The following is a 27,949-nucleotide window of genomic DNA, read 5'->3' as shown; positions in this document are numbered from 1 at the left end:
AAGTGGGAATTCTAGTGAGGCGCCTACTGTTTGGTGTAGGAGGCTGGGGTGGGTAGGACCGCGGCTAAGACAGTGCTCTTACGCCACGTATGACGCAAATCAGCGCAAGTGCTGGGGGTGGAGGTGTCGTCACCACACACCCGGGGTTGGCGGAGCTGCTGCGAGAGGGGCGTGTAGACCCCGCCTCGGTGGGTGGGGAGTGGCAGGCCCCGCCTCGGCCCCTTTGGCAGGCTCCGGCCGACGTCGCTGCGGCTCTGGCAGCGGAGCGAGAGCCCGGAGCCTGGAAAGATGCGGCGCCCGCGGCGGCCTGGAGGTCCCGGGGGATCTGGGGGTCTCCGGGTGCTCCTCTGCCTGCTGCTGCTGGGCAGCCGCCCGGGAGGCTGCAACGCCATTAGTGCCCACGGTCAGAAAGGAACGGGGGTGAGGGGGAGGGGAGGGGAGGATGGTGCCGGGAGCAAAACTCAGTGGGGGATGTGGAGGGGAAGTGCCAGGAAGGTAGGAATCTTAGGTAGAATGTATGTGTGGAGTAGGGTAGGGGAGGCACTGTGAGATGAGGAAGACGAGAGGGCGTCTTAGAGGAAAGGGGCGTAGGCCTGGAGGTGGGGCTGGGAACACGGGGGCGGGACCTAAGAGAAGCGGGCTCAGGGGAAGATTGCGGTTTTGGGAGAAGGAATGGGGGTGCATATGGACAGAGGGACCTATAGAGACAGGATACAATACCACGGGAGAAGCCAGTCGCTCCAAGGCGCCAAAAAGTGGCGATTGGCGCTGAAGGATGGAGGGGTGGAGGGAGGGAGAGGGAACCCTGATCTCCGGGCAGTAGAAGTCGGGGCCGTGAGCTTTGGGGTCCCAGCTTTCAGGAGAAGATCAGGCCGAGGGAGGATCCAGGGTTTCTCTTCAAGCCTAGAGAGGCCGATAGCTATAATCTGATCTCCGATAAGAGGGGTACAGCTGGGGGAGGGGGCAGAAGAGAGTGAAGAGGGAAGGGTCCTCTCCCGTCCCCCTCCCCACAGCCAGGCCTGGTGCTGACTCACATCTTAGCGGACAGAGACAGTCAGCGCTGACTCACGGGCAGGGGGAGGGTGGGAGCGGGGGGCGTGTGGGGGAAGGGGCGCAGCCTCGCCGTCTGGCGCTCTCCTTCCCCACCCGGCTTGGAGGCCAATACAAGGTACTTCCTGTGGCGCTGCGAGTTGGTAAGGTGGAAGATGAAGACTGGAATGGCGCAGAGGTCAGGTCCCTTGGCGACTCCTCACCCTGTCACCCTTCCCTCCCCCCATAACTGCTTCCAGGCAAGCCCTCAGCGGCACCAAGCTCAGAGCTTCAGTACCGCGAACAGCGCCAGCGGCACTGGGGCCACGGACCGCAGGGACAGTGTGGGGAGCACTGCCTTACCCCACCCTTACCCCTTTCCCCTAGAAGGGGAAGTGTGCTAAGGTTTCCATCTCTTCCGAGTCCCGGGCCATCATAAGATGCTTTTGGTGATTTGGGAAGGAAAGTCCCTTTTTTTCTCAGAATTTGGCCAAAAGCTCTCCCGCAGTAATTCTATGAGAGTAGAATATATGATTCTCCACTTTCACTACCCCCATGCACCTGGAGGGCTTCTTCTCCTCGTTACTTAGTTAAGCAACTGAAGCTTTTAGGGGAAGAATCCAGACTTGCAGATCTTTAAAATCCAAAGCCAGGTCCTGTGCTTTCTTCTCTTAAGAATTCTAGGCCTCTTCTCACCTCTTCTCCCAGCTTAAAGTCTTCCTTAGAATGAAAGAATGAATCCCCTCTGCTTCCCCCTTTCCTAGCCTGTTCATCCATCTGACCATTCTGTGTGTGTGTGTGTCTGAGCCTATGCTCACCTGTCCTCCACAGGCTGTCTGTTTGACCGCAGACTCTGCTCTCACCTGGAAGTCTGTATTCAGGGTAAGGCCCAGACACAGGATGTACAAGATGGGGGGGGGGGGGTACACAATAAGAAAGAAGTGGGGAGTGGGAGGCCTGGAAGGGAGAAGGGGAATTGGGTTTGAGGAGAAAAGGGACTGGCCTGGAGGAGCAGAGCTCTCTGAAGCCAAGAGAGGAGTTAGACAGAGTGCTGTCTATTTGCAACATGGGCTTTGGAAGGCCTCTTGGAAGCCCCTTGTGACACGACTTTTTTGCTCTTAGATGGCTTGTTTGGACAGTGCCAAGTGGGAGTGGGGCAAGCCCGGCCCCTTCTGCAAGTCACCTCCCCAGTTCTTCAACGCTTACAAGGTGTGCTCCGACAGCTCATGTCCCAAGGTGAGGTCTAGGTGCACTGGAGGAGAGAAACTGAAACTTCATTAGATAAGGGTGGGGAAGTGAGGGGCCACCTGACTCAAAGATTTCTCTCATGGAGCATTCCTATTACACCCACTCTAGTGCCTCACCTTCCCAGGCCTTGCTGGAGGAGACAGGAGTGGGGGTGGAGCGGTAGAGATAGGCTTTTCCCATGTAGACTCTCTGGAGGAATCCAAAGGAGGTTTTTAGAAGAAGCCACTGTAACAGACCAGCATCCATCTCTTTAGGACCAGCCTAATCTCTAGAACTGACTGAGTGCTCCAGAACCATGAGTTCTGGAGTCCTCAGCCAGAACAGCCCATGCATCCAATTCACTCATTCAACCAGTATTTATTGGGTACTTCTGTGTGGCCAACATAGTTTTAGGTGCTTGGGATGTATCAAGGAGTAAAACAGACAAAGATGTCTGCCTATTGGGGTTTACATTCGGGGGTGAAGGGAGGGAATACATTATATAAATTAGAAAATATATAGTGTATTAAAAGGTAATAAGTATCATGAAAAAAACAAATACTACAGTAAGATAAAGGAATCAGAAATAGTGAGGTAGGAAGCTGCAGGATTAAATTGAGTGGTCAAGATGGAACTTATTGGGACTATGAAATTTAAATAAAGACATCAAGGAGGTGAGGGTGTTTTCCAGAAGGTTATCTAGGGGAAGAGTGTTTAAGGTGTCCAGAGAGCTAGAACATGCTCCCTAAAGTAGGAACATGACTTTGAGGAACACCATGGAGAACACCTTTACAGTGTGGCTGTAGAGGAGTGATGGAGAAGCAGAGTAGAAGATGCAGTCAGGTAGGTGAAGGAGAATGATTTTCCTCTAGGATTTTATAAGAGAATGCATGGACATTGGCATTACTCTGAGTAAAAGAGGAAACCATCACAAGGTTTGAGCATAAGGGTGCATGATCTCACTTCTACTTTAAAAGGATTACTCTTGCTGCTGTGTTAAGAACAGAGTGTATGGAGTCAAGGGTAGAAACAGAGCACTAAACATTAAAAGCTACCACAATAACTCATATAAGTGAAGAATAGGTGTGGATGAGGGTGGTTGCAGGGAGGTAATGAGAAATGACAGGATTCTGCCTATATTTTTAAGGTAGTGAGCATGATTTCATGAAATATTGGATACAGCTATGAAAGAAAGGGAGGAGTCAAGGATGACACTCAGGTTTTATCGCCTGAACAACTGAGTTGATGGACATGTCATTAACTATGTTGAAGGATCAACTGGGGGTAAGGGGTGTTCAGTTTTGAATGTTCTGAGTTTAAGATAGCCATTCAAATAGAGTGGGAAGTTGAGTACATAATCTTGGGTTTAGAAAGAGAAAGGTCTGGAGTGGAGATATAAATTTGGAATTCTTTGATATATAGATGGTAATTAAAACCTTGAGATGGATGAAATAATCAAAGGATTGAGTGTTTATGAAGAAGACCCCTAGAGAATTCTAATATTAAGAGGATGAGGAGAAGGAGTAGAACTATCAAGGGACACTGAGAAGGAGGAGCCAGCGAGGTAGGAGGAAAAACAAGACTGTCTGGTGTCCTGGAAGCCAAGAGAAAGTGTATCAAGGAGGAAAGAGTGATCAAATGATGGTGGTAGGTTAAATCAGATGACATCTGAGAATTGACCACTGAATCTAGATATACAGAAGCCCCTGGTGATCTTGATGAAAGCAGTTTTAGTAGAATAGTTGGAAATAAAATCCTGGATAGGGTGGATTAAAGGAGAATGGGAGGAGAGGAATTGGATATAGCCAGTATAGGTAACACTTTCAAAGAGTCTTGCTGCAAAGAAAAGCAAAGACAGGGTGACAGATGGAGGGGAATGTAGGATCAAGCAGAATTTTTATAAGATGGAAGACATTGCATCATGTTTGTGTGCTAATGGGAATAATTCAGTAGAGAACAGGAGAAAATGATGATGTAGGAAAAAGGGGAGGATTAGGGGGAAGATTTTCCTGAGTAGGTGGTACGGATGAAATCTAGTACTCAAGTGGAGGAACTGGCCTTATATAGGAACACAGAGATTTCATCTAATGCTAATAGGCAAAAAGGCTGGTATGGATGCTAGTAGACCCCAGGGTGTGAATTAAGAACAGTACAGATTATTAACCCAGAAGCAGGGGAAAAGGAATGGGGGAGTGGGTGTGGAGAGTGGGAGATTATTCCTTTAGAATAGGTGACTGACCTTTCCTGAGAGCAGAGTTGCATTGAGGGAAGCAGCCAAACAGATCTGCCTCAGCATAAGATGGTGATGACGAATGTTTAAAACAGGTGTATAGTGCCCTGGAGTTTTCCAAGCACTTTGATTTCCCTGATTGCATTTAATCTTTACTACAGATCCATAAAGTATGTATTATTCTTATTTTACATATAAAGAAAACAAAGGTTCAGGGCCAAAAAAAAGAAGAAGATGAATAATAATTATGATGATGATAATAATAGCAGTTATGGAAAGCGCACTATGTATCAGGTACTATTGTAACTATTTAATGTTGTGTTATTTATCACAACAATCTTAGCAGGTTATAAACCCCCATTTTTCAGATGAAAGAACTGAGGCTCAGACAGGTTCAGCCAAGGTCACACAATTAGTAAGTGGCAGAGAATTTAAACCAAGTCTCACTCCCAAATCTATACCTGAGGGTGGGAAAAGGACAGCTCAGATCACCCACTGAGTCTCCAAACTCCCTCCACTGCTCTTCTGCTCTGCCAAATTCAGTACACTGCAAGGTAGGGGGTGTAGTTTTTATCTGCACTGTTCCCTGTTACTGGGCTCTCAGACTGTCCCAAGCCAACCATCTCACCCTATCCTGCTCCCTGGCAGGACTGTCCTGGCACGATGACCTCACCCAGTATGTGATCTCCCAGGAGATGGAGCGCATTCCCAGGCTTCGCCCCCCAGAGCCCCATCCAAGGGACAGGTAGGCATCCTTTCTCATCAGCTCTAGCATGACAAGGCTGCTGGGTCTTATGGACAGAGGGAAGTGGGCACGAAGCAGGCTGGGGCATGGGTAAAAGAGGTTCTGGAGTGGTCATCTGACATGTTCACATGCCCAACATAAGCTGAGTTCATCCCCGGGGACCCAGCTAAACAGGGACATTAAAAGATGTTTTGAAATATTTGGACATTTGGAATTTTAAAAGAAGCATCAAAGTAGTCATCATGAAACAAATTAGAATTTTGCTGGACCTAAGTTGTTTAATGTTCAGTTTGATTACTATGTGGAATTGTATATGGTAGGAGGTACCATCATCTTTTTTGTGGTTAGGGTCTCTGAAGGCATCATTCAGACCCTGTAAAGCAGAGGAAAGTAAATGAGGGCTTGGGGCTCAAATGATAATACCAAATAAAGAAGGCACAGTGGGGCCGGGGGAGCAGAGTGAGGGGGCACAGTACTGAATGTTTGAACGTGTACTTGGAGACCCAGGTGCGGGGACATGCACACCGGGACAGTGAGGCAAGCTGCAGCCAGAGTTGGTCTAGAGAGGTTCCTGGCTGCCTTTCCCTGCTACTGTTCTCCCTTTCTCTGTCCCATAGCCTCACGCTTCATCAATTCTGCCACTGTGTTTCAGGGACCCAGGCATGCTTACCAGGGAGGCAATGACCTCTGCCCCAGGCTTGGCCCTCTGGCCTTCCCCATGCTACTCCCTCCTTTCCTGAGGCTACCTCATCTCTTACAAAGTCAGGCTCACCCTAAGCTAAGCCTGCCTGGCCCCTTCTCTCTGTCTCGTAGGCTCTGCCCCACACAACCAACACACACACATACACAAACACACACACACACACTTTGCTTTCCTCCCCAGATCTGGCTTGGTGCCCAGGAGACCTGGTCCCACTGGGGAGCTGCTTTTACAGGGCGTCCCCACTGGCTCCGCTCCTGCTCCCCAGCACCGGCTTCCTCGACCTCCAGTAGGTGGGGGCGGAGCTGGGGCGGGCTCCTCCCTGTCCCCTCTGCAGGCTGAGCTGCTGCCCCCTCTCTTGGAGCATCTGCTGCTGCCCCCACAGCCCCCACACCCTGCCCTGAGTTATGAACCTGCCCTGCTGCAGCCCTACCTATTCCATCAGGTGAGCCCGAGACACTGGCCCCACCTCAACCCCCGTGTCCTCTGTCCCTGACATCCGCTCTTATCCCAGTCTCTGGTTTCCCACAGTTTGGCTCCCGCGACGGCTCCCGGGGCTCAGAGAGCTCCTCAGGGATGGTCAGTGTTGGCCCCCTGTCCAAGGCTGAACCCTCTGCCCTCTTCAGCAGAACTGCCTCCAAAGGCATGTTCGGGGCTCACCCTGGCCTCTCCTATGGGGACCCTCCAGGGCCTCCACCTGCTCAGCTTTTCCAGGAGTCAAGGCTACTATACCTGGCCCAGGAGCCACAAGTGCCCAGCAGGGCCAGGGCACCAAGGCTGCCAGAGCAAGGGGGCAGCAGCCGGGCAGAGGACTCCTCAGAGGGCTATGAGGAGGAAGGACTAGAGGGCCACAGGGAGAAGCCTCCTTCCCGAGCAGAGCAGCCAGGTAACAGAGTGCTCAGCATCCACTCCCTGCCTCTGGGGCTGCTTCCTGCGGGGTGCGAAGTGGGGGTCCTTCCTGACTATCCATGCATTTGTTAATTTGTCCTTAAAGTCATTCGTGCATTTAACTAATGTCTGCTGACAACCTGAACTATGCCAGGCACTAGGTAGGCAGTGGGGATACGGTGAGGGGTGAAGCTGACATGACTCTTCTTCAGCTGGGGAATCAAGAAGTCCTTCCTGAGCCTGAAGCTTGGTCTTGGCACCAGGAAGTTCTTTCCTCCTAAGTATAGACAAAGATGGGAAGGGGAGGGCATCAGTGTCCTGGTGTTTGAGAAGAAACTCTCACATGTGCTGGCCCCCTCACTCCCAAATGCACCCCCCCAAGTTCATCTCCATACCAGGCCTAAGCTCTGTGTCTGGTTCCCAGCAGATGTGACTCTGCAGAGACTGGCGGCTGTGCTGGCGGGCTACGGGGTGGAGCTGCGTCAGCTGACCCCTGAGCAGCTCTCCACCCTCTCGACCCTGCTGCAGCTGCTGCCTAAGAGTGCAGGACGAAATCTGGGTGAGTGTCCAGGCAGAGTGACCAGCAACGACCAACCCCATGGAAGCCTCTAACCTCACTTCTCTAGAACAAAGGAAGCAGCCTAGAGGGGAAGGGCCAAGGTCAGGGGAGGGAGTTCTTTTGAGGCACAGGGTCATCCTTGTCCCAAGGGCAGGGAGCAGAGTTTGGGGTGGTGAGCTGAGGAATTAGAGCAGTAAAGGACTGGAAGATGGAAGTAATAGAAAAAGAAGCCAACAGTGGGTATGAGCCAAGATCAGGAGCAGGGAGAAGGCTGGGTGGGAGATAATGAGGAGCTAAGGAGGGGCATGGCCAATGCAAAGGAGAAGCCAATAATTGATGGGAAGAGGGAGGACTGAACAAAGAATAGCTTTGAGAAGTGTGGCCAATAACAGAGGGAGGAATTGATAAAACAATGAATTAGAAGGCAGAAGCACACAGGCATGAGGCTGTGCTTAGGATGAGACCAACGACAGGGTCTTGGTCACTGACTGTGAGGAAAAAGGCCACAAATGATGTAACAGGCCTTTTCTCCCACCTGCACTATGTGGACCTTGGCCTTGGCCCTTTGCCCAGAGTCTTGTTTTTCCTGTCTCTGCAGGAGGGGTTGTAAACGTTGGAGCTGACATCAAGAAAGTGAGTTTGCGGCACCTCCTTGACCCATATGTGCCCCACAGCAGCAAACCCCCTTGGCTGAAAGCTAAACCTCATGATCAGGACCCAGAATCTGTATGCTCCAAGCCCCCATTTTGGAGGGAACCATGGCCCAGAAGCTGCAAGGTGTTGTCTAAGGTCTCACCTCAAGTTGAAGGCAGAGCGGGAATGAGAAGCCAGAATTCTTGATTGACTGCTTTTTTTACGACAGTCATTTTAGACCATGCTCTGAGGATCCCTAGGGGAAGGGGGAGTTGCAAGCAGGCAGGCTCCTGATGCCCTGCTGCTTGAGGCGCTCTGTTTCACGTGTTGGAATTCTAAGATTTTGTGGCTCAACAAAAGTCTGCAAACCATAGCTTGCCTGTTCATCTTCTATCCTCACCCCCCACATTCCCTGCTCTGGAATTTCTCCTCACTCCATCCCCATCCTGTGGATGATTACTGATCATGAATAATCACTCATTCATTCATTCATTCATTCATCCACTGGGCTCACTTTCCTGGATGCCCTCTCTGTACCCAACACTGACCTGGGCCTAGGGATAGTAAGAGGAACAAGTCCTAAGCACCATGGTGGGAGACAACAGTCCAGGGTGTGGACCCCCCCTCCCCTAAGCCCCTCCACTGTCCAGAGACCACACCTCTATCCTCTCTTCTAAACAGACAATGGAGGAGCAGGTGCAGGGTGTAGACGCACTGGAGCCTCCACCCTCCACCCCTTCCCTGCCTGGATCCCCCACTGCCGGCCCCACCTCCAATAAAGCCCAGCAGGAACTGAGCTCTGGATCCTCTGGGACTCCAAAAGCTGCAGACCCGCCTGCCACACATGTCCTACTGGAGAAGAAAAGTCCACTGGGCCAGAGCCAGCCCACAGCAGCAGGGCAGCCCTCCACTCAGCCATCAGCAGAGGAATACGGCTACATTGTCACTGACCAGAAGTAAGGGCTCCAGCCTGGGGCAACCTCCCAGTCCTTTGGGGGTTGGGCTGGCCTTTCTGGCTGGAAGCAGAGGGCAGAAGTCCAGATGTGAACCAACAGGAGGTGGGGTGGGCTGCTCTGCATCCTTGGAGGTGGCTCTGCACTCCTGGAGGTTGTTTCAAGAAAGTGGCCAAGAGGGTCATCACTTTTCTTCCTCTCCCTGCTCCCCACCTCCAGGCCCCTGAGTCTGGCTGCAGGAGTAAAGCTGCTGGAGATCCTGGCTGAGCATGTGCACATGTCCTCGGGGAGCTTTATCAACATCAGGTGGGGCTGGTGGGCTGGGGCAGCAGGGGTCTAGAAGGCGGCTTGAAGAGGGAGATGGCTGGAGGGGCTCAGGGTAGGAGGGAAGACAAGCTCTGGGTAAGGAATCAAGGTTGGGTCAAAGATGTTTCCAGCTTCATTGAAGGTACAACCACACCTACCCCTGCTGTTGGCTCAATCCAGTAGCTCTCCAGCCTCAAGCATCCCTGTATGGCATCTCTGATTGGTTTCAGCCCTGGTCTCTAATGGGGAGAGGGCCAGAGCAGACCCTCTAGATTTGGGGTCTGTGGTGGGTCAGGTGGTAACATACCTCCTGTTCGGCAGTGTTGTGGGACCAGCCCTTACCTTCCGCATCCGGCACAATGAACAGAACCTGTCTTTGGCTGATGTGACCCAGCAAGCTGGTAAATACTTCCTGGCCCCAGCCCTAGTAGGACATACCCAGACCTGTGTCTGATGCTCCCCTTGAAACATTCCCAGCCCACATGGGCCCTGCCTGCCACCTGGTGTAGCATGACATGTGGTGGAGACCACATGTGGCTGGGGAGAATCTTATCTCTGTCTTCCTTGCAGGGCTGGTGAAGTCTGAACTGGAAGCACAGACAGGGCTCCAGATCTTGCAGACAGGAGTGGGACAGGTATGTGCTAACTGGAGAATCAGTCAGAGCCCCAGAGGGCTGACATTGCCTATAAGAGATGAAGGCAAACTTAACAGGAGAACAGGAGCTGAAATACATCTGGCTTTGCCAAAGCTGCCCTCCCCCATGCAGTTTTCTTTCTGACCAGCAGATGGCCTCAGGGGTTCCTGCAGAACCAGCCCTTGCTTGGAAGAACTGCCCAAGATGGCCATGGGGGCTCCGCAGATGTTCTAGAGCCAAGCCTCAAATTCCAAGGGAAAACCTAACACAGGAAGGGCATTAAACTCAAAATATGTTTCTATTCTGCATCCAACACTGATGCTTCACATTCTACTATTTGATCCTTTGGGTCTCTTTGTACTTCTCTACATCCATTTTTTAAATACAAAAACTCCTAGGGAGGGTCACCCACTAAGTCTCTGGCAGTGCAGTGTGGTTGAGGTGGTCCAGTGAGGACTGAGAAGCAGGGTCTTGGGTCTATCTGAGTCCCTCTGCCTGTACGACCATGGCCATGCCCTCCCAGCTTTGCCCCAGGAGATGTCCTAGCAGGGAGTGTGATATGGAACAGGGGTAAAGAGCAGCTCCTAAGTCTCTCCCTGCCACTACCTCCCCCCCCTTGATTCAAGCCTTGTTCCCACAGAGGGAGGAGGCGGCTGCTGTCCTTCCTCGACCGGCCCACAGCACCTCTCCCATGCGCTCTGTGCTGCTTACTCTGGTGGCCCTGGCGGGTGTGGCCGGGCTGCTTGTGGCTCTGGCAGTGGCCCTGTGTATGCGGCAGCATGCGCGACGGCAGGACAAGGAGCGCCTGGCCGCTCTGGGACCCGAGGGGGCCCATGGTGACACAACTTTTGAGTACCAGGTATGAAGCCCCAGAAGCTTGTTGGTAAGAGGGAATGGAAGGGGCTTGGGAATCTGGGTCTCACATGGGATGAGGTTTGGGAGTTGGAAAGGAATGAGCACCCATCCCTGGGAATGTCCAGGTAGAGGCTGGAGAAGCCATGGTGAGGGTTGTGGGGGCATTTGGAATAGATGGAGTTGGAAGCAGATAGTTCTTCCCAGTGCTACAATTCTGGGGTCTAGGATTCTACTCTGTAATATCTGAGGTCGATGTAGGCACCACCCAAGCAGAACAGCCCCCAAAAAGATGAGAGCCAGGGCAGAAGACCCTACCTCAGAGGAGATATGTTTCATTCAAAATCAATCAAGGACAAGCCTAGGGACTCTGTTGAATTAAGCCCAGGACTCTTGTTGAAAAGTCTTCAGGGGACCTTGGACCCTGCCTGATTCTTCCTCTGCAGGACCTGTGCCGCCAGCATATGGCCACAAAGTCCTTGTTCAGCCGAGCAGAGGGTCCACCGGAGCCTTCTCGGGTGAGCAGCGTGTCCTCGCAGTTCAGCGACGCGGCCCAGGCCAGCCCCAGCTCCCACAGCAGCACACCGTCCTGGTGTGAGGAGCCTGCCCAGGCAAACATGGACATCTCCACAGGACACATGATTCTGGTCAGGACAGGCTGTGGGTCCAGAGGGGGTGAGAGAACAGGATGGTGGGAGGGGCCGGGCTGGCAGTAGGGGCCAGAGCCAGGCTGCGGTGCCCCTGCAGGCATACATGGAGGACCACCTGCGCAACCGGGACCGCTTGGCCAAGGAGTGGCAGGCCCTGTGTGCCTACCAGGCGGAGCCCAACACCTGTGCTACCGCCCAGGGGGAGGGCAACATCAAAAAGAACCGCCACCCTGACTTCCTGCCCTGTGAGTGAGTCCTTCTGGCCCACCTGGCCCAGCCCTGGAGGGCTTGAGGGAGGGGCTGGGCTCCTGGCTCAGGCTGAGCAGCAGAGGTGCCAGGACTCCAATGACTGGAGGGGCCTCTGGGATGGGATATGGGGTCTGTGCAGATGACCACGCGCGCATCAAGCTGAAGGCGGAAAGCAGCCCTTCTCGGAGTGACTACATCAATGCTAGCCCCATTGTGAGTGCCCCCCCCAGCCTCTTCCCCATTTTCATCCTGCCCCCATAGACTCCATTTCCTGGTGGTGACGACCACCCTACCTGAGGCCCTGGAACTGTGGGTCTGATATCCTAGCATGAAAACAGGGGTTCTCAGGCTACGCCAGACCCTGGCCCACTCCCTTTGACCAAGCCTCCCCATAGCAGCATTTCCCATTCTGGCTCATGATGTGTCTTTCCTGCCCCTAGATTGAGCACGACCCACGGATGCCAGCCTACATAGCCACACAGGGCCCGCTGTCACATACCATCGCAGACTTCTGGCAGGTGGGCTTTTGGAGGAGGCCTTCTCCAGGGACCAGGGTCTCTTCTAGATAGCCAGGAACAGCCAGGTCCTGGGAAGGTTAAAATGGAGCTTACCTGGGTCTCTGTCCCTAGATGGTGTGGGAGAGTGGCTGCACTGTCATCGTCATGCTGACTCCGCTGGTGGAGGATGGTGTCAAGCAGTGTGACCGCTATTGGCCAGATGAAGGCTCCTCTCTCTACCATGTGTATGAGGTCAGCAAGACCCCACAGCCAGGAGACAATGGGAGTGGGAAAGGTGGATGGTGCACCACTCATACATGTGTGAATATATGTGTATATAAACATGCATGTGAGCCCACATGTATATTCACATACATGCATGCATATATATGTGTGTGTGCCCAGTCGGGCCAAAAAGCATTTGTAGGGACCTAATCTATGATGAAAGATTCATTTGTGAAACTGTAAAACCATCGAAACTGAGGTAAGAAGCCAAGAGTCAAGAGTACAGTAGATGAGACTGGGAAGATAAGGATACTCAAAGACCAAGACTGAGTCCTACTTTTATTGAGCCTAACTGAGACCTGAGTTTCCTGGAGGCCAAAGCAAAGAAAGAAATGCCATCAGTCACATATGTTGCTTAGGTAAAAGAAACAAACTGTTTCATTAGGAGAGAAGATAGGTAGGGGAGAACTGCGCAGACGCAAAGCAGGGGAAGGAACAACATTCCTGACAAATGGGAGGTGACCCCCACTGTAAAACAAGAGACAAGAGCACAACAGAAGCTTCTCATCACCAGATGAGCACTGGATGGCTGTTTTTCACCATCAGATGAGCACTCAACAGTCTTTTTTTTTTTTTTTTTGAAGTTTTAAAAATTGGTCTTGCTTGTGGTTAAAGGAATCAAATAAATTACAGAATTTTACCAAAGTTTATGGTATGTGTAGCACAGACACTTTGCTAGACTCTGTGCAGAAGAGGAAGGAGAAACTCCAACTTCAAGAAGCAAGCAAGCAAGCAAGCAAGAAAAAGGCTTACAATAGCTTGTATCTAGATGGAAAAGCCACCAATTGTCCTGAGCAGTCGACACAGACAGCTAGGGTTCTTGGGGACAGCTGGGAGAGTGGGGCAGGCTGCTGGGTAAGCCTCCTGGAGGACTGAGAATTTGGCCCGGGAGGCTGGGAGGATTTGGAGAGGCGGAGGAGCGTGCACGCAGACGCGGAGGCCCGGCCGCGCTCAGGCCCGTGCCCCTTGTTTCGCAGGTAAACTTGGTGTCAGAGCACATCTGGTGCGAGGACTTCCTGGTGCGGAGCTTCTACCTGAAGAACGTGCAGACCCAGGAGACGCGCACGCTCACGCAGTTCCACTTCCTCAGCTGGCCGGCAGAGGGCACCCCGGCCTCCACCCGGCCCCTCCTGGACTTCCGCAGGTGAGCACCCCGGGCGCCTGCAAAGAGCTGGAGGGCAACGGCCTGGCGCCGCCTGGGGGGTGGGCGGCCCCAAAGGAGGCTCGAGGAGCCAGGGAGAGAGCAGCACAGGAGTAGCGGGCCGGGAGCTGGGCTGTGCCACGATCCCTCAGCCCATCATCTCCTCCTGGGGCCCCGGGTCATGTGAGGCGGGCCCTTTAGCCTGTCCTGGAGCCTTGGCCTCTGATCATCCGGTGCCCCTTCCAGATGCCCCCAAACCAGGATTGGCTCTGACCTCCTAGCGGAACCTTCCAGATACCGCTGCCCACCCAAACCAGGACTGACGCTCTGTCTTGCTGTGCCCATCCCTCTGCCAATGTGGTCCAGCTCCATTTCTGCTCTGTCTCTGCTGGCCTGCTGTCTCCTTCCTCTCTCTTGCCCTCTTTTTCTCCCTGCCTCTCCAGGTCCAGCTTTCTTCATAACCTCCTTCCCTCCAAGAAGGGCTCACTTGACTTCTAGCTCCCTCCCTCACTCCTTCTCTCCTGCTACTTGGCCCCTCCTGTCTGTTTCCTCCTGTCTTGTGCTCCCAGGCCTCCAGCAGTCTCTGTGTCTGCTGTCCCCTCACCATCTCTCACTCCCTCCTGTCATCTCCCCTTCTTTAGCCCTCTCTCTTTGCCTCTTTTTTTTATTTCTCTCCTTCTGTCTTTCCTTCTTTTTCCCTCCCTGCCCTCTTCTCTCTGCCCCACCCTCCCTCTCCCCCTCACCTCTTTCTCTATCACTCATCTCACTCTTCCCCTCCATCCACATCTCCCCTTCTCTGCACCTCTCCCTGTTCCAGCTCCTGCTTCCTTTTTCTCCACCTCCCTCCCATCTCTGCCTGTTTCCTTCTGCTTCTCCTTGTCTCTGTCTCCCACTCTGTCTCTCTGCATGTCTCTGTCTCCCCCTCCCTCTGTCTCCCTTCTCTGTCCCCTCCTTCCTCTCTCTCTCTCTCTCTCTCACAGCTGCCAGTGTCATTTTTGTGATCTGCAGCTAGTATTCTCACTCCAGTTGCATAGTCACAAAAGTGATCATTGGCAGGTGTGGCCGCTGCATGGACGGGACAATGAGGACGTGTGGGCCCAGGGACCACCCTCAAGGCTGCTGGGATTGCTGGGAGCTGGGGGGACTCAGGGAAGGGACAAATACTATCAAAGGGAGTGTGGGAGGATCTCTGGTTTCTTGGGGACTCAGTGGAACTAGGTGGGGGCTGAGACAGGAAGTTAACTAAGGGACGTACCTTATCCTAACACTGAAACAGGACCAGGCCAGGCCTCTGGCATCAGGCCTCTGGCATCTCTGCCTTCCCCCTCCCCAGACAGGTGGCTGAGAAGCCTGCTGCCACAAGCCGGGGCCTCCCCCACACTGTGGCCTTCTGCTGCTTCTCTGCTCCTTGCCAAGCTGGCCTGAGGTCTCTAGGCGCTGGGGAGAGAGCAGAGAAGCAGAGCTGGGGGGGACCTGGGGATAGTTTCTGAGCCTCAGGACAATGGTATCAAACAGGGGTCCCTGGGGCCTGAGGCACAGGCTTCTCAAAAGTAACACCAGGGGTATCATAGCTATTTTTTGTTCTCCACATTAAAAAAAACCTTATAGAAGTAGTGCATGGACCTGTTTTCAGGCTGCACAGGTAAGCTAACAAGTTATATTTCTTTGCTTTAGGCTGAAATTATGTAAACTCAGTTGACATTAGACACCCAGAAAAATTAATTGCTGCTTAATAAATACAGTTTGGTGAAGGTCTACTTAAGAGAAGGCAAAATAACATTTTATGTCCTAAAAAGTGACTCCGAGCAAGTTCCTTGACTTCCATCTGTTTCCTTACCTGTGAAATGAGGATGATGACCCAGAGACTTTAGGGGGTTGTTACAAAAGCCAATAGGATAAAGTCTATAAAATCTAGTTTAAGCACATAGCAAGGGCTCTATTAATTCTAAATACTGTTTATCATTATTATTATTATTAAATGATTGGGAACTACCGTGTGACTTCTATTCAACTCCAGCCCTGATATACTAGCCAATGTGCTAGAAAAATCATGTGGTCTGTAAAACCATTCAGAGTCACCTGGCCCCTGCAGGTCTGGGGGAACCAGACCGGAGGACCACCAAGTTACAAGTTTCCCCTGAAACACTCTAATAACCCCTAAGATGGTCCTCCCTCATCCTTGCCCATTGCAGGGTATCAGGATTCTGCAAGTGCCTCTCAAAGCAGGAACATCATAAGGCACAAAGGGCAGATTAGACTGGGTCACTGAGAGGGGGAGAAACCCCATGCTCCTTGCTGATCTGTGGTCAGGGCAGCAAAGTCTGAGGTCCAGGTGGAACCCAAGTCTGAGTATGACCCAGCCACAGAGCACCTGTGCTGAGGTAAGACTTACCCAGGGAGACAGCAGCAGTATACTATTCAAAGCTGAGGGGTTGTCCTTCCTTGGCCGGAGGAAAGTTGTGCTGGGGCTGCCTGACCTCACTGCTGGTCAGGAGCCTGAGTGGCAAGAGGAATGGCTTGAGGAGCTGTAGGGGCAGAGCATGGATGTGGCAAGACTGACACCCTTGAAGTCACCAGAAAGCCTATCCTCCCTGGACTTTTGGCAGAGGTGGCTGTTAATATTATTATGTGTTCTTAATAGTACTACTGTTAATGAGCATCTACTGTATGCCAGATCTTTCACAAGTTCTTTAAATGGATTATCTCATGGAATCACAGTAAGAACCCTAAGAAGGAGATTACTATTCTTATCATCCCCATTTTACAGGTAGGAAAACTGAGGCTCAAAGAGGTTAAATCATTTGTTCCAGGTGCACAGTTTGGGCACATAGCTCATAAGTGACAAGGCCAGCCCAATGCCACCCCTACCATCTCTGGTTCTTTGCCTCCAGCCCTGACTCCTCTCTCCAGCCCTCTTCCTTCCTCTGCCCTGGGCATGTGGGGAGAAAAGGAAGAAAGAAAGGCCCACAGGTGTGCGTTTCAGTTCCCCTTTCCCTCTCCTGGTGATCCCTGGCCTCATACCCATTTCTTGTTGCAGGAAAGTGAACAAGTGCTACCGGGGCCGCTCCTGCCCCATCATTGTGCACTGCAGGTGCGTGCAGAGGGGCTGGGGGCTGGGGTGGGGATGGAGGTGACAGGACAGCTCAGGCCAGGGGGTCCTGAGGTGGGGCATTTCTGCTACCCGCCCGCTTTCTGGTCCTACTGCCTGTGCGCATCTCCCATGCACACTGCCTGCCCGTCCCCTTGATGCCAGCAAACTACAGCCCATGGGCCAAATTCAGCACACCATGTGGTTTTTGTTTTTTTAATGGTCCATGAGCTAAGAATGATGTTTACATTTTTAAATAGTTGAAGAAAAAGCAACGTGTGACAGAGACTATATGTGAAAATATTTCCCATCTTGCCATTTACATAAAAAGTTTGCTGAATAAAAGCCTGGCCAGAGGTTGGAAAAAGCTATTCCTATTCTCTCCTGCTGCCTCCCCCTCTGGGTGGACCCAGGGCTCTCCTTTACGGTTGGCTACTGCCCAAGAGACACCCCATGGGTCACAGGCTCCCCACTTGAGGCCCAATTCCCAGGACCCAGGAGCTATGATGGTTCTTTCATCCTCGGCTCACTCATGCCCCACCCCTAGGCTAACCCTAAAGGCTCTGCCAGTGTCCCCCCAACCCCAAGCCTCCATGTCTCCTCCACCCCCCCTCCTTTCTGCTGGGTCCCAAGCTCAGCCTGTCCCCGTCTGTTTCAGTGATGGTGCGGGGAGGACTGGCACCTACATCCTCATTGACATGGTACTGAACCGCATGGCGAAAGGTGAGGAACTACCCCACTGTGCCTGGAGCCCAGCCCCCGATTAAAGTCTCCCCAGCCCTCGGGGTCACAAGAGTTCATGGAGGGCAGGTTGTCACACCGCCAGGTGTTGTCCAATCCTCCAAGCCTCCCACCCCAGGATCCCCAAGGCTTTCTGGGTTCTACCCTCCTCTGGACACCCTTTGAGCAGCCCTGTGCCCCACCCCAAACCCCAGGAGTAAAGGAGATTGACATCGCTGCCACCCTGGAGCACGTCCGCGACCAACGGCCTGGCCTTGTCCGTTCTAAGGTGACTGTTCCTCCCTGTCCCCACCCCAGCCACCACACTTCCCCAGGGAACCCAGCAGCAGCCTGCCTCTCCTGCCTGCCTCCATACCTCCCCCAGCAGGGCTCCCCCCTCCTGCAAGTGGCCTCCCAAAAGCCTCCCTGGGGCAGGAGCAGAGGCCAGGCCTCCCCGTGACCCTCTTCCCCCTGCCCCTCCCCAGGACCAGTTTGAATTTGCTCTGACAGCTGTGGCGGAGGAGGTGAATGCCATCCTCAAGGCCCTGCCCCAGTGAGACCCCTGGAGCTCCTCGCCGGGCAGCCAGCCTCTGCCCCCTCTTTGCCTGTGTGAGCATCTGTCTATGTACTCACTCCTCTCCCTACCCCTCACCTCGGTCCCTCTTGGGCATGTCCAGTTCTTCCAAGAGGAGTGTGTAAGGAAGGGGAAGCAGGAAGGGGCAGACTTGCCCAGCTTCTGGCATGGGGGAGCTGGCAGCCGGCCAGGAGGAGAGGAAAGTCATGGGCAGCAATTCCACCCAGAGCCTCCTCCTGCCTGAGTTCCCTGGCCCCCATTTCCCACCACTCTGGATGCTCCGAATATGTCTGTGGACAGCCCCCATCCTCCAGTGTGGATGGAACAGGGCAGGGGGGCTCTATGCCCCGCTCTTCCTGCTTTCCCAGCCCCCGCTGTCCTGCCTCCCCAACCCACACTCTGGCCCCTACCCTTCCTGTCCCTTCCTCCCCACCCCACCCTTCCACCACATGCCACTCAACTCTCCCCCTCTGGCACAAGAGAACATTTCTAGAAAAATCTACTTTTGTATCAATGTGAATAAAGTTAGTGTGTCGTGTGTGCAGCTGCAACTCAGACTCCTATGCAGTTCTGTCTGCTCTGCTTCCAGACTCCAGCCCTGGGCTCGGTCCGGAGCCGGGCCCTGCTGCATTTCTCAGGAGATGCAGAGAGGGTGATCGGAGAGCCAGGCTGCGGACTCAGGCTCTCCAAGGTTAGAATGGTAGCTAATAACAATTAGGCAGTAGCTTTTTATGCTGTGCTCCCTGTGTGTCTGGCAGTCTCCAGGGTGTTCTACAGACATGAACTTGTTTAATTTTCATGACGATGCTACCAGTTAGTTATTAACCCCATTTTACAGACTGCAGCACAGAACTTGCCTGAGATACCACCAGTACGACTAGTAAGTGTTGGAGTTAGGATTCGAACTCAGGTATGCTTAACCTCTTGACCACCCTGCCTGTCAGTTCTTTCGCAGCTGCTTTGTGTCCTTGGGCCTCAGGAACGTGGTGCAGGACTGAGGTTAGGACTGAAGGAGGTGATGCAGGCAAAGTGCCTGCCACATCGTAAGCAAAAGTAGCTAAACTCTGATAAAGACTCACAGACCAAGCCTGTGAGATGTCACTACAGTCATTCACCTGGGGGCAAGGGGCACTGTCTTCCTTTCTCTCCCATCCCCTAGAACTCTCCACCCTGTATGGCCCTAAAGGAGCTCTCATCTTCGAGGCAGGAGGTATCCTTGGACAAAGGTGGTAGATGGAGAAATGAGGCAGAAGGAGTCTTAGGCCTGGAGCTACTTGGGGGTTAGGACCACTTAACCTTGCCAAGGCTCAGTCCCCTCACATGAAAAATGGGCAAGTACCACCTGTCCTGTGCGGGGAGCCAAAAGACCAGTGAGCAGGCTTCAGGCCTCCAAGCCTCACCTGTGCTCTGCAGATGCTCAGCACCAATGCTGTCATCTCAGAGGCCAGAAGTGGTCCGAACAGCCATTTTACAAACTTCCAGCAGATTCTCTCAAGATAGAGGCTGGAAATTCCTCCTTCAGGGCATGCTGCTTTGAGAAAAATACAATATTAGGTTCTTTGGCGGTTCTGAAGGCCAGTGCCAGACTGCAAGAGAGAGTCGGCAGGGAGCCACCTGCCCTGCTCGACCATGGAAACATGCCTGTCCATGGCTGGGAGGCCATCTCTGCGGGGGTCTGGAGAGAGAAGACGGGGAGGTACCTGGCTGCCTCTCCCTGGGCCTTGATGAGTTTGGAGCCTGGACCCTGTGTAGGGCAGACAGGTATGACTCCATGTGGGAGAGGCAGGCCTCTGACACTGGCCACTGCCTTAAGCGAAGGAAACTTGTGAAAGGGCTGAGTCTTCAGGCCTTGGGAGGTTTTTATAGGTTTTCACTATGTGTTCCCAGCTTTTTGTTGTCCCGATGCTTTCAGTCAAGTCGTAACTCAGCCTGGTCCAAGCTGTGCTGCAGAGTACTGGGTGGTGGGTCCCTGCATAAGGGGAACAACAGCCGCCTGAAGAAAGCCAGCTGTGGGGCCCAGGAGGTGAGGGCAAAAGAACATGAGCATTTTGAGGGACATACTGAGGGAGGACCGCTTGGTCTGCTGTCAGCTGGGAAGGCTTGCAACCTTTGGATGTCTGGGCAGTAAAGGGAGGTGTGTCACCCACTGGTCCCTTGGGGTCCCTCCTGGACCATCCTGGAAAGGAAGAACACAGGAACATGGCACACCGCCCAGCTTTCAAAATTCAGCTTTATTGACTTCCAGTGTTTCCCTCTTGGTCTGAGCTCAGCCCAGCTGGCTTTGAGAGGTCTCTGGGACTCAACGACACTGAGGCTGGCAACACCCTGGCTCCACCACTCCCCTCCCTGGCCACCAGGCTCCCCACGCAGGGAGGAGGAGAGGCAGCTTCTGTGGTGTTGGAGAGAAAGAATAGGCAGCAGGGTCAGAGGCCAAAGAAGCCATACAAGCAGCAACATGCCTGGAGCACCCATCACACGCTAGTTCCAGCCACACGTGCGCGTGCGTACACACACACACACACACACAGACACAGACACACAAACACTGGAGGGCTAGGGAAGCCTTCCCTTCCAAGATCTCTGCCAGCCCATACCCACTAGCCTTCTGAGACCACACCCGGCTTAGTTGATCTGCCTGGCTCAATCTTGGACCACAAGACTGCCCACAGGAAAAGAGCCTCTCCCAGATGCTGCAGGGCCTTGATTTGTACACTCTAACCCCGGCACTAGCAAGAGGTGTCAGGGAAGCAAAGCTCGGACCATTACCCCTTCATCCACATTCTTGCCACCCCTGCCAGGGACAAATCAAATGACAAGATCTCCCCATCTCACAGTGAGTGAGAGGCTGACCAGGGCAGGAACTACATGTCCCAAGATGCACAGCTCTGTAACCACATACCACTTCCCCCAAGCAGGATCTATCAGATAGGAGGCAGGGTGCGTTGCATTCTGGGACTTGTAGTCCCTAAGCGACAGCACCAAACACCCAGGGAAGCGTTTACAGGCTAAGACTACCTCCCACCCGGCTCCCCACCCACCACCCAGGCCCGGCTCTACGCTCAGCACGGGTGAGGGAGAGGAATGGAGGGTCCCCTCCCAGTACACAGGGTTGGGCGCTGTCCTGTTGGAACTGTGCAGCGACTCTGGGTCCAGGACATCCAGCTCAGAACACATCTGGGGAGAGAGCAGGGGCGGGTGACAGGAGAAAGGGTCAGCAGCAAGCCGTGGAGGATGGAGCTGAGCATGCAGACCTGGGCTAGCCCTGTGGCCTCTCCCTGAGCCCTGATGCATGGTGCAGGAGGACAGGGTATGGTCCCCTCCTGGGCCTCCCTCCTGGGGCACCCTGGCCTTATCCCCCCTCTTCAGGGTTAGCCAGCCTCACCTCTGGCTAGTCCCAAGGCCTGGGGCAGGCTGAGGCAGCAAGAGGAAGGGAGGAGGAGTGGGCTCCGGTTCCGAATCTGGATGGCTGAGAGGCTCCCGCCCCACCCAGCTAGCCTCCCCGGAAGACCTTATGGCCCTACCGGCCACAGCATCTTCCTTGCCACAAAGAGGCCTCTGGGGGAAGGAAGAAGGGAGTCCCAGCCAGACGGCAGTGAAAGCAAGCGATGTGGCCCGCGGGGAATTGCAGAGAGAAGAGTGCAAGGGAGAAGCAGCACCAGGAGGGAAGCGACAGACACGTCAGAGCTCAACACTGCGCAGAAACCAGGGTGGGGGTGTCTGCAGCCGGACAAGGGGAGTTGTAGCTGCCAACTCTGGCTCAGAGAACCTCAGGCCAAGTCCTCCTTCCTTAATATCATCAGCAACATAGATGGCAGAAGACCAAGGCACAAAAAGCCTGACCCAAGCCACTAATGCCCCTTAGAAACTCCCCTTCTAATAAGAGTAAGCGCATCCTGACTCCTCAGGCCCTCTGGCTGCCCTGTGACCCCCCCACCCTCCACCCTGGGCTTCACCAGGGACCTATCAGCCATGGGCTGAGCACAGCAAATCCCAAGTCCACACTGGAGGTGTGTGGACCTGGGAGGGAGCGTGGAGGCAGAGGTGCGGGGAGGCGCCTGTAACTCAGGTCACGCCCCTCTCTGCTCGCCTGATAGTGAGCAGGACCCCTGGTCACCCTGAATCAGGGTGGATTGGGCCTGGTGATCAGAGGATGAGGCAGTGAGAGGCCTTCTCCTCTGGAGATGGGCTGGGTTTGGCTGTGTCACCCCTTGCACCCTCAGGGGTCCCCACTGTGCCCGGATCTTGGTTCTGGGCCTTAGGCTGCCCCTGCCGTCGTCGCTGTGCCCCCCGCCCACCTGCTGGTTTCTTCCCAGCTGCCTCCATCTCTGATAGGCTGTAAGCCATGGCAAGCTGCAGGTCCTCATCATCCTCAGAGAGGTCGCTGTCGGGGGAACGTGAGGCAGGGGTCTGCCGGACCTGCGTGGCCCCAGACCTGGAGGCGACAGACTGTTGCTGCTCCCGACGGCTCAGCTCCAAGCCCAGTGCCAGGTCGTCTGGGATACCTGCAGGAGTCACGGTTGTTATGCGGCCCTCTGACCCAGGCCCTGGGAATCCTGCCAGGCTGCCTTACGTAGCAGCGACTCTGACACCTTACAGCCCCTCCTTTGGAACTAGCTTGCAAGTTCTTTGGGCAAGTTACTTAACCTCCCTAAGGATCCCTTTCCTCATCTGTAAAATGGGAATGATGAAAGTGCCTACATTCTCAAAGTCTTCGAATCATTAAATAAGATAGCCCATGAAAATCCCTTAACACACACCTCCCAGAGTTGGCAGTCATGAAATGATAGCCATGGTGATTGTCCTATACCGCATGGTGTTGAGGGAAGATGAGTTCAGCTCCAGGGATCTCATGTCCCGAGTTTCATTCCTGGCTTTACCCTTTACTAAGTAGGACAAAGCCCTGCGCCTGGGGCTACTTAGGCGTTAGGGCCATTTAGCTGTACTGAGGCTGTCTCTTCAAACAAGAAAAAGGGCAAATACCAACTGCCCTGCTTCGCTCCCCTCCCTGCCAGCCCCTAGCTGTTTTAAGAATACAGGGACTGTGGAATGTGCAAGTGCTTTCAAAACAGTCAAGTGCTCTTAGAACTCTGGGCACCCTACTCGTGACGATGGTGATTAGCTGGCCCTCTGAGACTCTGCAACCCTCTGTCCCAGCCCCCTTCCCCGGGATCCCCACCTCCGACCCTGCCAGCCTGGCCTGTGGCCATCATGCCCTCCCTGCCCCAGGGGAGTTCAGAGAGGAACAGTTTGGGGAAGGGATTTTGGGGTCTGGGGCAGGGGCTTCCTGCCAGGGACTGGGTGGCAGAGCCACTCCTCACCATTGATTGTGACAGACTTCAGCTGCCCGTCCTCTTCCACTTCCACCCGCTCCTGCCCGTTCTCCATGATTCTGTGGGAGACAGCATGGTTCATTCAGTGGGCATGCCTCAGTCTTGTGGGTGCCTGTCCAGGCTCTGGGACACTGCACTAGACACGATGGACTGGGCTCTGCTCTCGAAGACCTGCCTCTCTAGTCGTACTCAGTGCCCCCTATACCTTCACCCCCACACACCTCCACCTAGTATGGCCCCAGGAGCTCTCACCTGCGTGTTGTGATGCGGTGTCCTTGGACAAAGGTGGTAGATGTAGAAACAGAGCGAAAAGCACCAGCCCCAGGACTGAAGGAGAAAGACGAGGAGGAGAAATCTGGCATCGGGACAAAGGAGGAGGTGGAGGGGGAGGGGGAGAGGACGTTAGATGGAGGCTGTACCCAGCAGGCCAGGTGGGAGTCACAGTGGGCCAGGAACCTCTGTGGGGTCTCCTCACAGAGCTGCTCGGAGGCAGGGCTTCTGGTACACAGGAGGGAAGGCTTGGGAATGCAACAAGCTGAGGCAAAGGGCTCCACGTCTCCGAATGCTTGTAAATACGGGAAGGGACAGCACTTACCAGAGTGCCCAGGGAAGGAGGAAGAGAAGGCGAAAAAAGGGCCTGAGTGTCGGGCACCCCGGTTCTGAAGCTCTGAGAAGGCGCCCAGGTCATCTGCAAGGAGTAAGCAGATGAACCATCACCTGGTGAAAAGCCAACCCTAGAATGTCGGATCCCTGCTTTTAAGTCTCGAAATAGAAGATGCTAAGCAACTGGGTCCATTTCTGATTTTTTTCTTTTTTGCTTGGACTGAGTGACAAACTAAATTCCTTTGTAGTATCATATATGAAAAAGTTCCCTGTTCAGTTCTGTCCACCATAAAGAATAAAGGAAGGAAAGGGGAACGGCAAGAGGGAGGGAGGACAAGTAGCTCCTTCAGTTAGGCAGATAAGCCTGGTGTGATGTCAGCCAAACACGGCTATGAGTCCCGGCTCAGCCATTTGCTCTGTGACGCTAAGCAAGTTATTTGAACATGTTTCAATTTTCTCATCTGTAAATAGGGATAAAATTATCTACCCTACAGGGTTCATACTAATCATTCTAAAAAGTGGTATCCATTGTTTGTAATGGCATTATTGCTGTCCCATGATGCTCTGCATCTTGCTTCCCTGGCTGTCACTATGGAGGTCTAACAATGAATTATTGTTGTTATCATTTAATAAGGCGAGTCTCCAAAGTGTCACGACAGGGTCACGCGGGTTCTGGCATGTGGAAGGTTCTGTCCCAGCGCTCACTGGATCCACCCCCACAAAATCCTCTGTCCCTGAAATTCGGCTTCCTTCTCGGCCTCCCACCTAAGGGCATCCCAGCTGAGGGAGAGTGGGCCTGGAGGGAGAAAAGTCAAGCTTGTCACAGGCCTCCTGAGTCCACTCACCAAAGAGCTCCGCAAAAGGGTCTCCACTCCCAAAGAACTCCCGGAAGACCTCCTCAGGGCTGCGGAAGGTGAAGGTGAAGCCAGGCGCACCACCGCCAGCTTCGGCCCGAGATGGGCCAGTTCCTGGAAGAGAGGCAGGATAAGGAGGGTGCTTACAGTGTGTACCTCGTCCTGAGCCAGGGGATCCCACCTAAGGCACAGAGAGTCCAGGAGACTCAAGAGCGAGAGTGCGCATCCATTGCAAGACTCTGCCCTCCCCCTCCTCCCTGACCCACTTCCATCCCTGGGCCCCGCTGCTCCACCTACCTGCCCCAGTCAGCCCTTCCCGGCCATAGCGGTCGTAGATCTCCCGCTTATGCTCTGGAAAGAGAGACCAGGTCATTTCTCCCTCCTTCTCGGATGACAGCCTCCCCTGCCAGGCTAGGACCCTCAGAGGACTATCCAGAGATTGACACTTGGGGGGTAGCAGTGTGCACAGAGGACACAAGCTATAGGTTTTAGCAGCAGCTCAGTCCTTCCCATAGTGGCTTCTTCTCATCTGTAAAATGGACACAGTAACAGCATCCATCTCACAGTTGCAAGGATTAAATGAGATAATCCACCTAAACGGCTTAGCACTGTGTCCAATACATAGTAAGCATTTAATAAATATTAGTTAATTCATACTATGTTATTATTAAGCAGAGCCTACCTTAAATGTCACAGAGAGAATTTCCATGACTACCTAACAAAAAATGGTTATTCACTATCCTTATCATGTCACCCTGCTACATTCGTTCCTTTGGAATACTCTTGTCTATGCATTACTTGGTTAACGTGAGTCTTCCCTGATCAGACAGCAATAAACCTACCAGGACCAGGACAGTGCCTGTTTGTCCTCCATTGTTCCTCAGTACCCAACGACGGCTCAGCACCATAACACTGAGTGAATATTTTTTGGATGAATGAACGAAAAACCTGAAGTCATATTCCCTGAGCAAATTACTTCACCTCACTCAGCCTTAGTCTCCTTGCCTGAAAAATGGGGGTGATAAATCCTTCCTGGCAGAATGGCTGTAAGGATTCATGAAGGTTACACCCACCAATGTCTGACACTGAAGAGACTTGGCACACCTTGGTTACCTTCCCTGCTTCCTTCCCCATGTCAGGACCCATGCTGCAACTACCAGACCCAGGGGAGCAGACATTGAGACAGGGGATCAGGGATCAGAATAAAAAGGTACTCAGCACACAGTAGGTGCTCCTCTGAATTGAAGCAAAAGGAAAAAACAATCCCAGAGTCACTGTGAGAGGGGGGCACTTAAATGTCAGGTTAGAAAAGGAGGAGACTGAGGTGGTGGCAGCATGGCTTTGGGAAGGAGTGTGATGGGTCATGAAGTAGGGGTGACAGATGGCCTGCCCTGACCCTGACTCTGTCCCTTACTGTCAGACAGCACTTCATATGCCTCGGCCACCTCCTTGAACTTCTTCTCAGCAAACTCTTTATTATCTGGATTCTTGTCTGGGTGCCACTGTAGAGCCTTCCTCCGATACCTGCAGGAAGTGGGTTCAGAGGAAAAGGTCAGGGGACAAACACAGGCACTTCCTACCAGAGAACAGAACAACCTATTTTCTGTTAGCCCAACATACCTCTTTAACCACTCAGATCTCCATCCATCCCAGCTGCTAGAGCTGCCTCTGCAGCAATGTTTTAATAGAGTCCCTATCTCTCCCCTCTGCAGCAAGTGCTGGGAATACATGCTTAGATTATAAGGTGAGGGTGAGAAAGCCCCAGACTTAACCCCTCCCTAGGGCTCACGGGGGCTGGGGCTGCAAAAGATGGGGGTACATGTGGCCATGGAGGATACTAAGGCACTGGTCCCTCCTGGTCACAGTGCTTGAGAATCTTTGCACTGCATCCTGAGAAAGCCTACACCTAGAGGCTGGGGGTTGGAGTAGGAGTGAAGGAGAGGGGAGGGGATAGGAGGGTACACCGGAAAAGAACTGACAGTGCAGCTCCCAGCAGAACTTCAAGCTATAGACTTTCTCCTACTTATCCAGGGGTCTCCTTTCTCCCTACAGGGGTCACTCTTCTGAGGGAGGTCCCCAATCTTTCTAATGACCTAGTTCCCTTGGCATTGTCTCTGAAGGGCCCCAAGGTGGTTGGAGGGGAGTGAGGGAGGGTGAGTGGCTTTCTGATGCACAGCGGAGGCACTTACGCCTTTTTGATGTCATCAGCAGTCGCACTTCGCGGCACGTCTAGGATCTCGTAGTAGGATGCCATGGCAACTCGTTAGTCTTCAGGTGGGTCTCCTTAGGGCTGCAGTAGAGAAGGAAGAGTCAGGCCGAAAGAGCTGCGAGCTCCTCCCTGGGGCTGGAGCCCCCCGGGGCGGAGGGGGTCTCTCCCACGGGGCAGCGGAGCCCGCTGGGCTCTGCTGGCTGCCGGTGACTAGGCTCCCTCAGGCAGCCTTATCGGCCCGTGCAGGCCAGTGCCTCGGGCTATCTCGGGGCGCAGGGCCGGAGCGCCCTATTGCAGCCCTTAAACTCCAGCGGCCCGGTCCAGGGCTCCCCAGTCTGTTCGGGGGCCCCTGCCCGCACCTCCTCCGCCTGGAGTCCCTGGCCTCCTGCAGCGCCCCGCCCCTGCCCCCCGCCGGGAACCGTCTGGCACCGGCTGCCCGGCTCGCGGCTGCTGCGTAGGACGCGGCCGGCCCAGCTGTGCGCGCAAGCATGCGTCAGCGACACGGAAACTACTAGAGACCCAGAGGAGGCCGGCTCAGCCTGTCACCTGGGGGTGGGGGGTGGGGGGTGCTGCTGCAGGGGCTGCCGGGAGATGGGGGCGGAGCCGGCTATTTTGGGCTTGCACCAGCACAACGTCATCCCCAGATGGGACCTGGGAGACAGCAGCAGGCTCCATCCAAGCGTGATGCACTCGCCGACAAACAAGCCACCCGATCCCTGGCTCCTCTGTGGCTTTCCTATAGACAGGCTCCATGACCGATGGTTACTCACCCGAAGACAATCACAACCTCACGGACTCACAGACTCCCCTCTGGGTCCAAACCCTCCTCTCTTCTTCAGATCCCTGCTCCAGCTCCAGGTCCTCAAAAGAAGCTGCCCAGACTTTCCTAAGTAGGTCCGACCAGCCTCTCATAGCATCTCGAGGCATCCTTCCTCACACTTGTCAGAGCAACAAATTACCATTTATTTGTTTGATTATTTGATTGACATTCA

General features: G+C 53.7%; 2 protein-coding genes across 9 annotated transcripts; one reads left to right on the top strand and one right to left on the bottom strand.

Annotated features, from left to right (window-relative positions):
* The first annotated feature begins 74 nt into the window (after window positions 1-74).
* On the top strand, window positions 75-18,505 carry PTPRN (protein tyrosine phosphatase receptor type N). Of its 6 annotated transcripts, none has more exons than XM_032480294.1 (24): window positions 75-403; window positions 1,861-1,911; window positions 2,152-2,238; window positions 5,135-5,231; window positions 6,115-6,376; window positions 6,463-6,817; window positions 7,244-7,378; window positions 7,977-8,011; window positions 8,693-8,967; window positions 9,184-9,270; window positions 9,592-9,671; window positions 9,841-9,905; window positions 10,054-10,176; window positions 10,546-10,764; window positions 11,204-11,404; window positions 11,505-11,652; window positions 11,796-11,869; window positions 12,097-12,174; window positions 12,286-12,405; window positions 13,416-13,582; window positions 16,617-16,670; window positions 17,326-17,390; window positions 17,603-17,676; window positions 17,873-18,505. In XM_032480294.1, the coding sequence occupies exons 1-24, from the start codon at window positions 289-291 to the stop codon at window positions 17,942-17,944; spliced, it is 3,039 nt and encodes a 1,012-aa protein (XP_032336185.1). In that variant the 5' UTR covers window positions 75-288; the 3' UTR covers window positions 17,945-18,505. The 6 variants fall into 6 exon arrangements, with proteins under 6 accessions (XP_032336185.1, XP_032336184.1, XP_032336182.1 ...); XM_032480293.1 differs by having other exon boundaries at window positions 76-403; window positions 2,152-2,265; window positions 10,057-10,176; XM_032480291.1 differs by having other exon boundaries at window positions 76-403; window positions 2,152-2,265.
* A 1,667-nt stretch (window positions 18,506-20,172) lies between these two features.
* Window positions 20,173-27,494, bottom strand: DNAJB2 (DnaJ heat shock protein family (Hsp40) member B2). 3 transcript variants are annotated; one of them, XM_006186869.3, is made up of 10 exons: window positions 27,317-27,484; window positions 26,938-27,038; window positions 26,163-26,272; window positions 25,046-25,099; window positions 24,740-24,862; window positions 23,887-23,979; window positions 23,544-23,646; window positions 23,280-23,350; window positions 22,257-22,463; window positions 20,173-21,135 (listed from the first exon to the last, which is right to left on the bottom strand). In XM_006186869.3, exons 2-10 carry the CDS (start codon window positions 27,000-27,002, stop codon window positions 21,125-21,127), a joined length of 837 nt encoding a protein of 278 aa, XP_006186931.1. In that variant the 5' UTR covers window positions 27,003-27,038; window positions 27,317-27,484; the 3' UTR covers window positions 20,173-21,124. The 3 variants fall into 3 exon arrangements, with proteins under 3 accessions (XP_006186931.1, XP_006186930.1, XP_032336188.1); XM_006186868.3 differs by having other exon boundaries at window positions 20,173-22,463; window positions 27,317-27,489; XM_032480297.1 differs by lacking the exon at window positions 23,887-23,979 and having other exon boundaries at window positions 20,173-22,463; window positions 27,317-27,494.
* Window positions 27,495-27,949: the final 455 nt, after the last annotated feature.

Source organism: Camelus ferus, chromosome 5 (genome assembly GCF_009834535.1).
Source record: "Camelus ferus isolate YT-003-E chromosome 5, BCGSAC_Cfer_1.0, whole genome shotgun sequence".
NCBI lineage: Eukaryota > Metazoa > Chordata > Mammalia > Artiodactyla > Camelidae > Camelus > Camelus ferus.
This window is presented reverse-complemented; position numbering and strand designations above follow the sequence as displayed.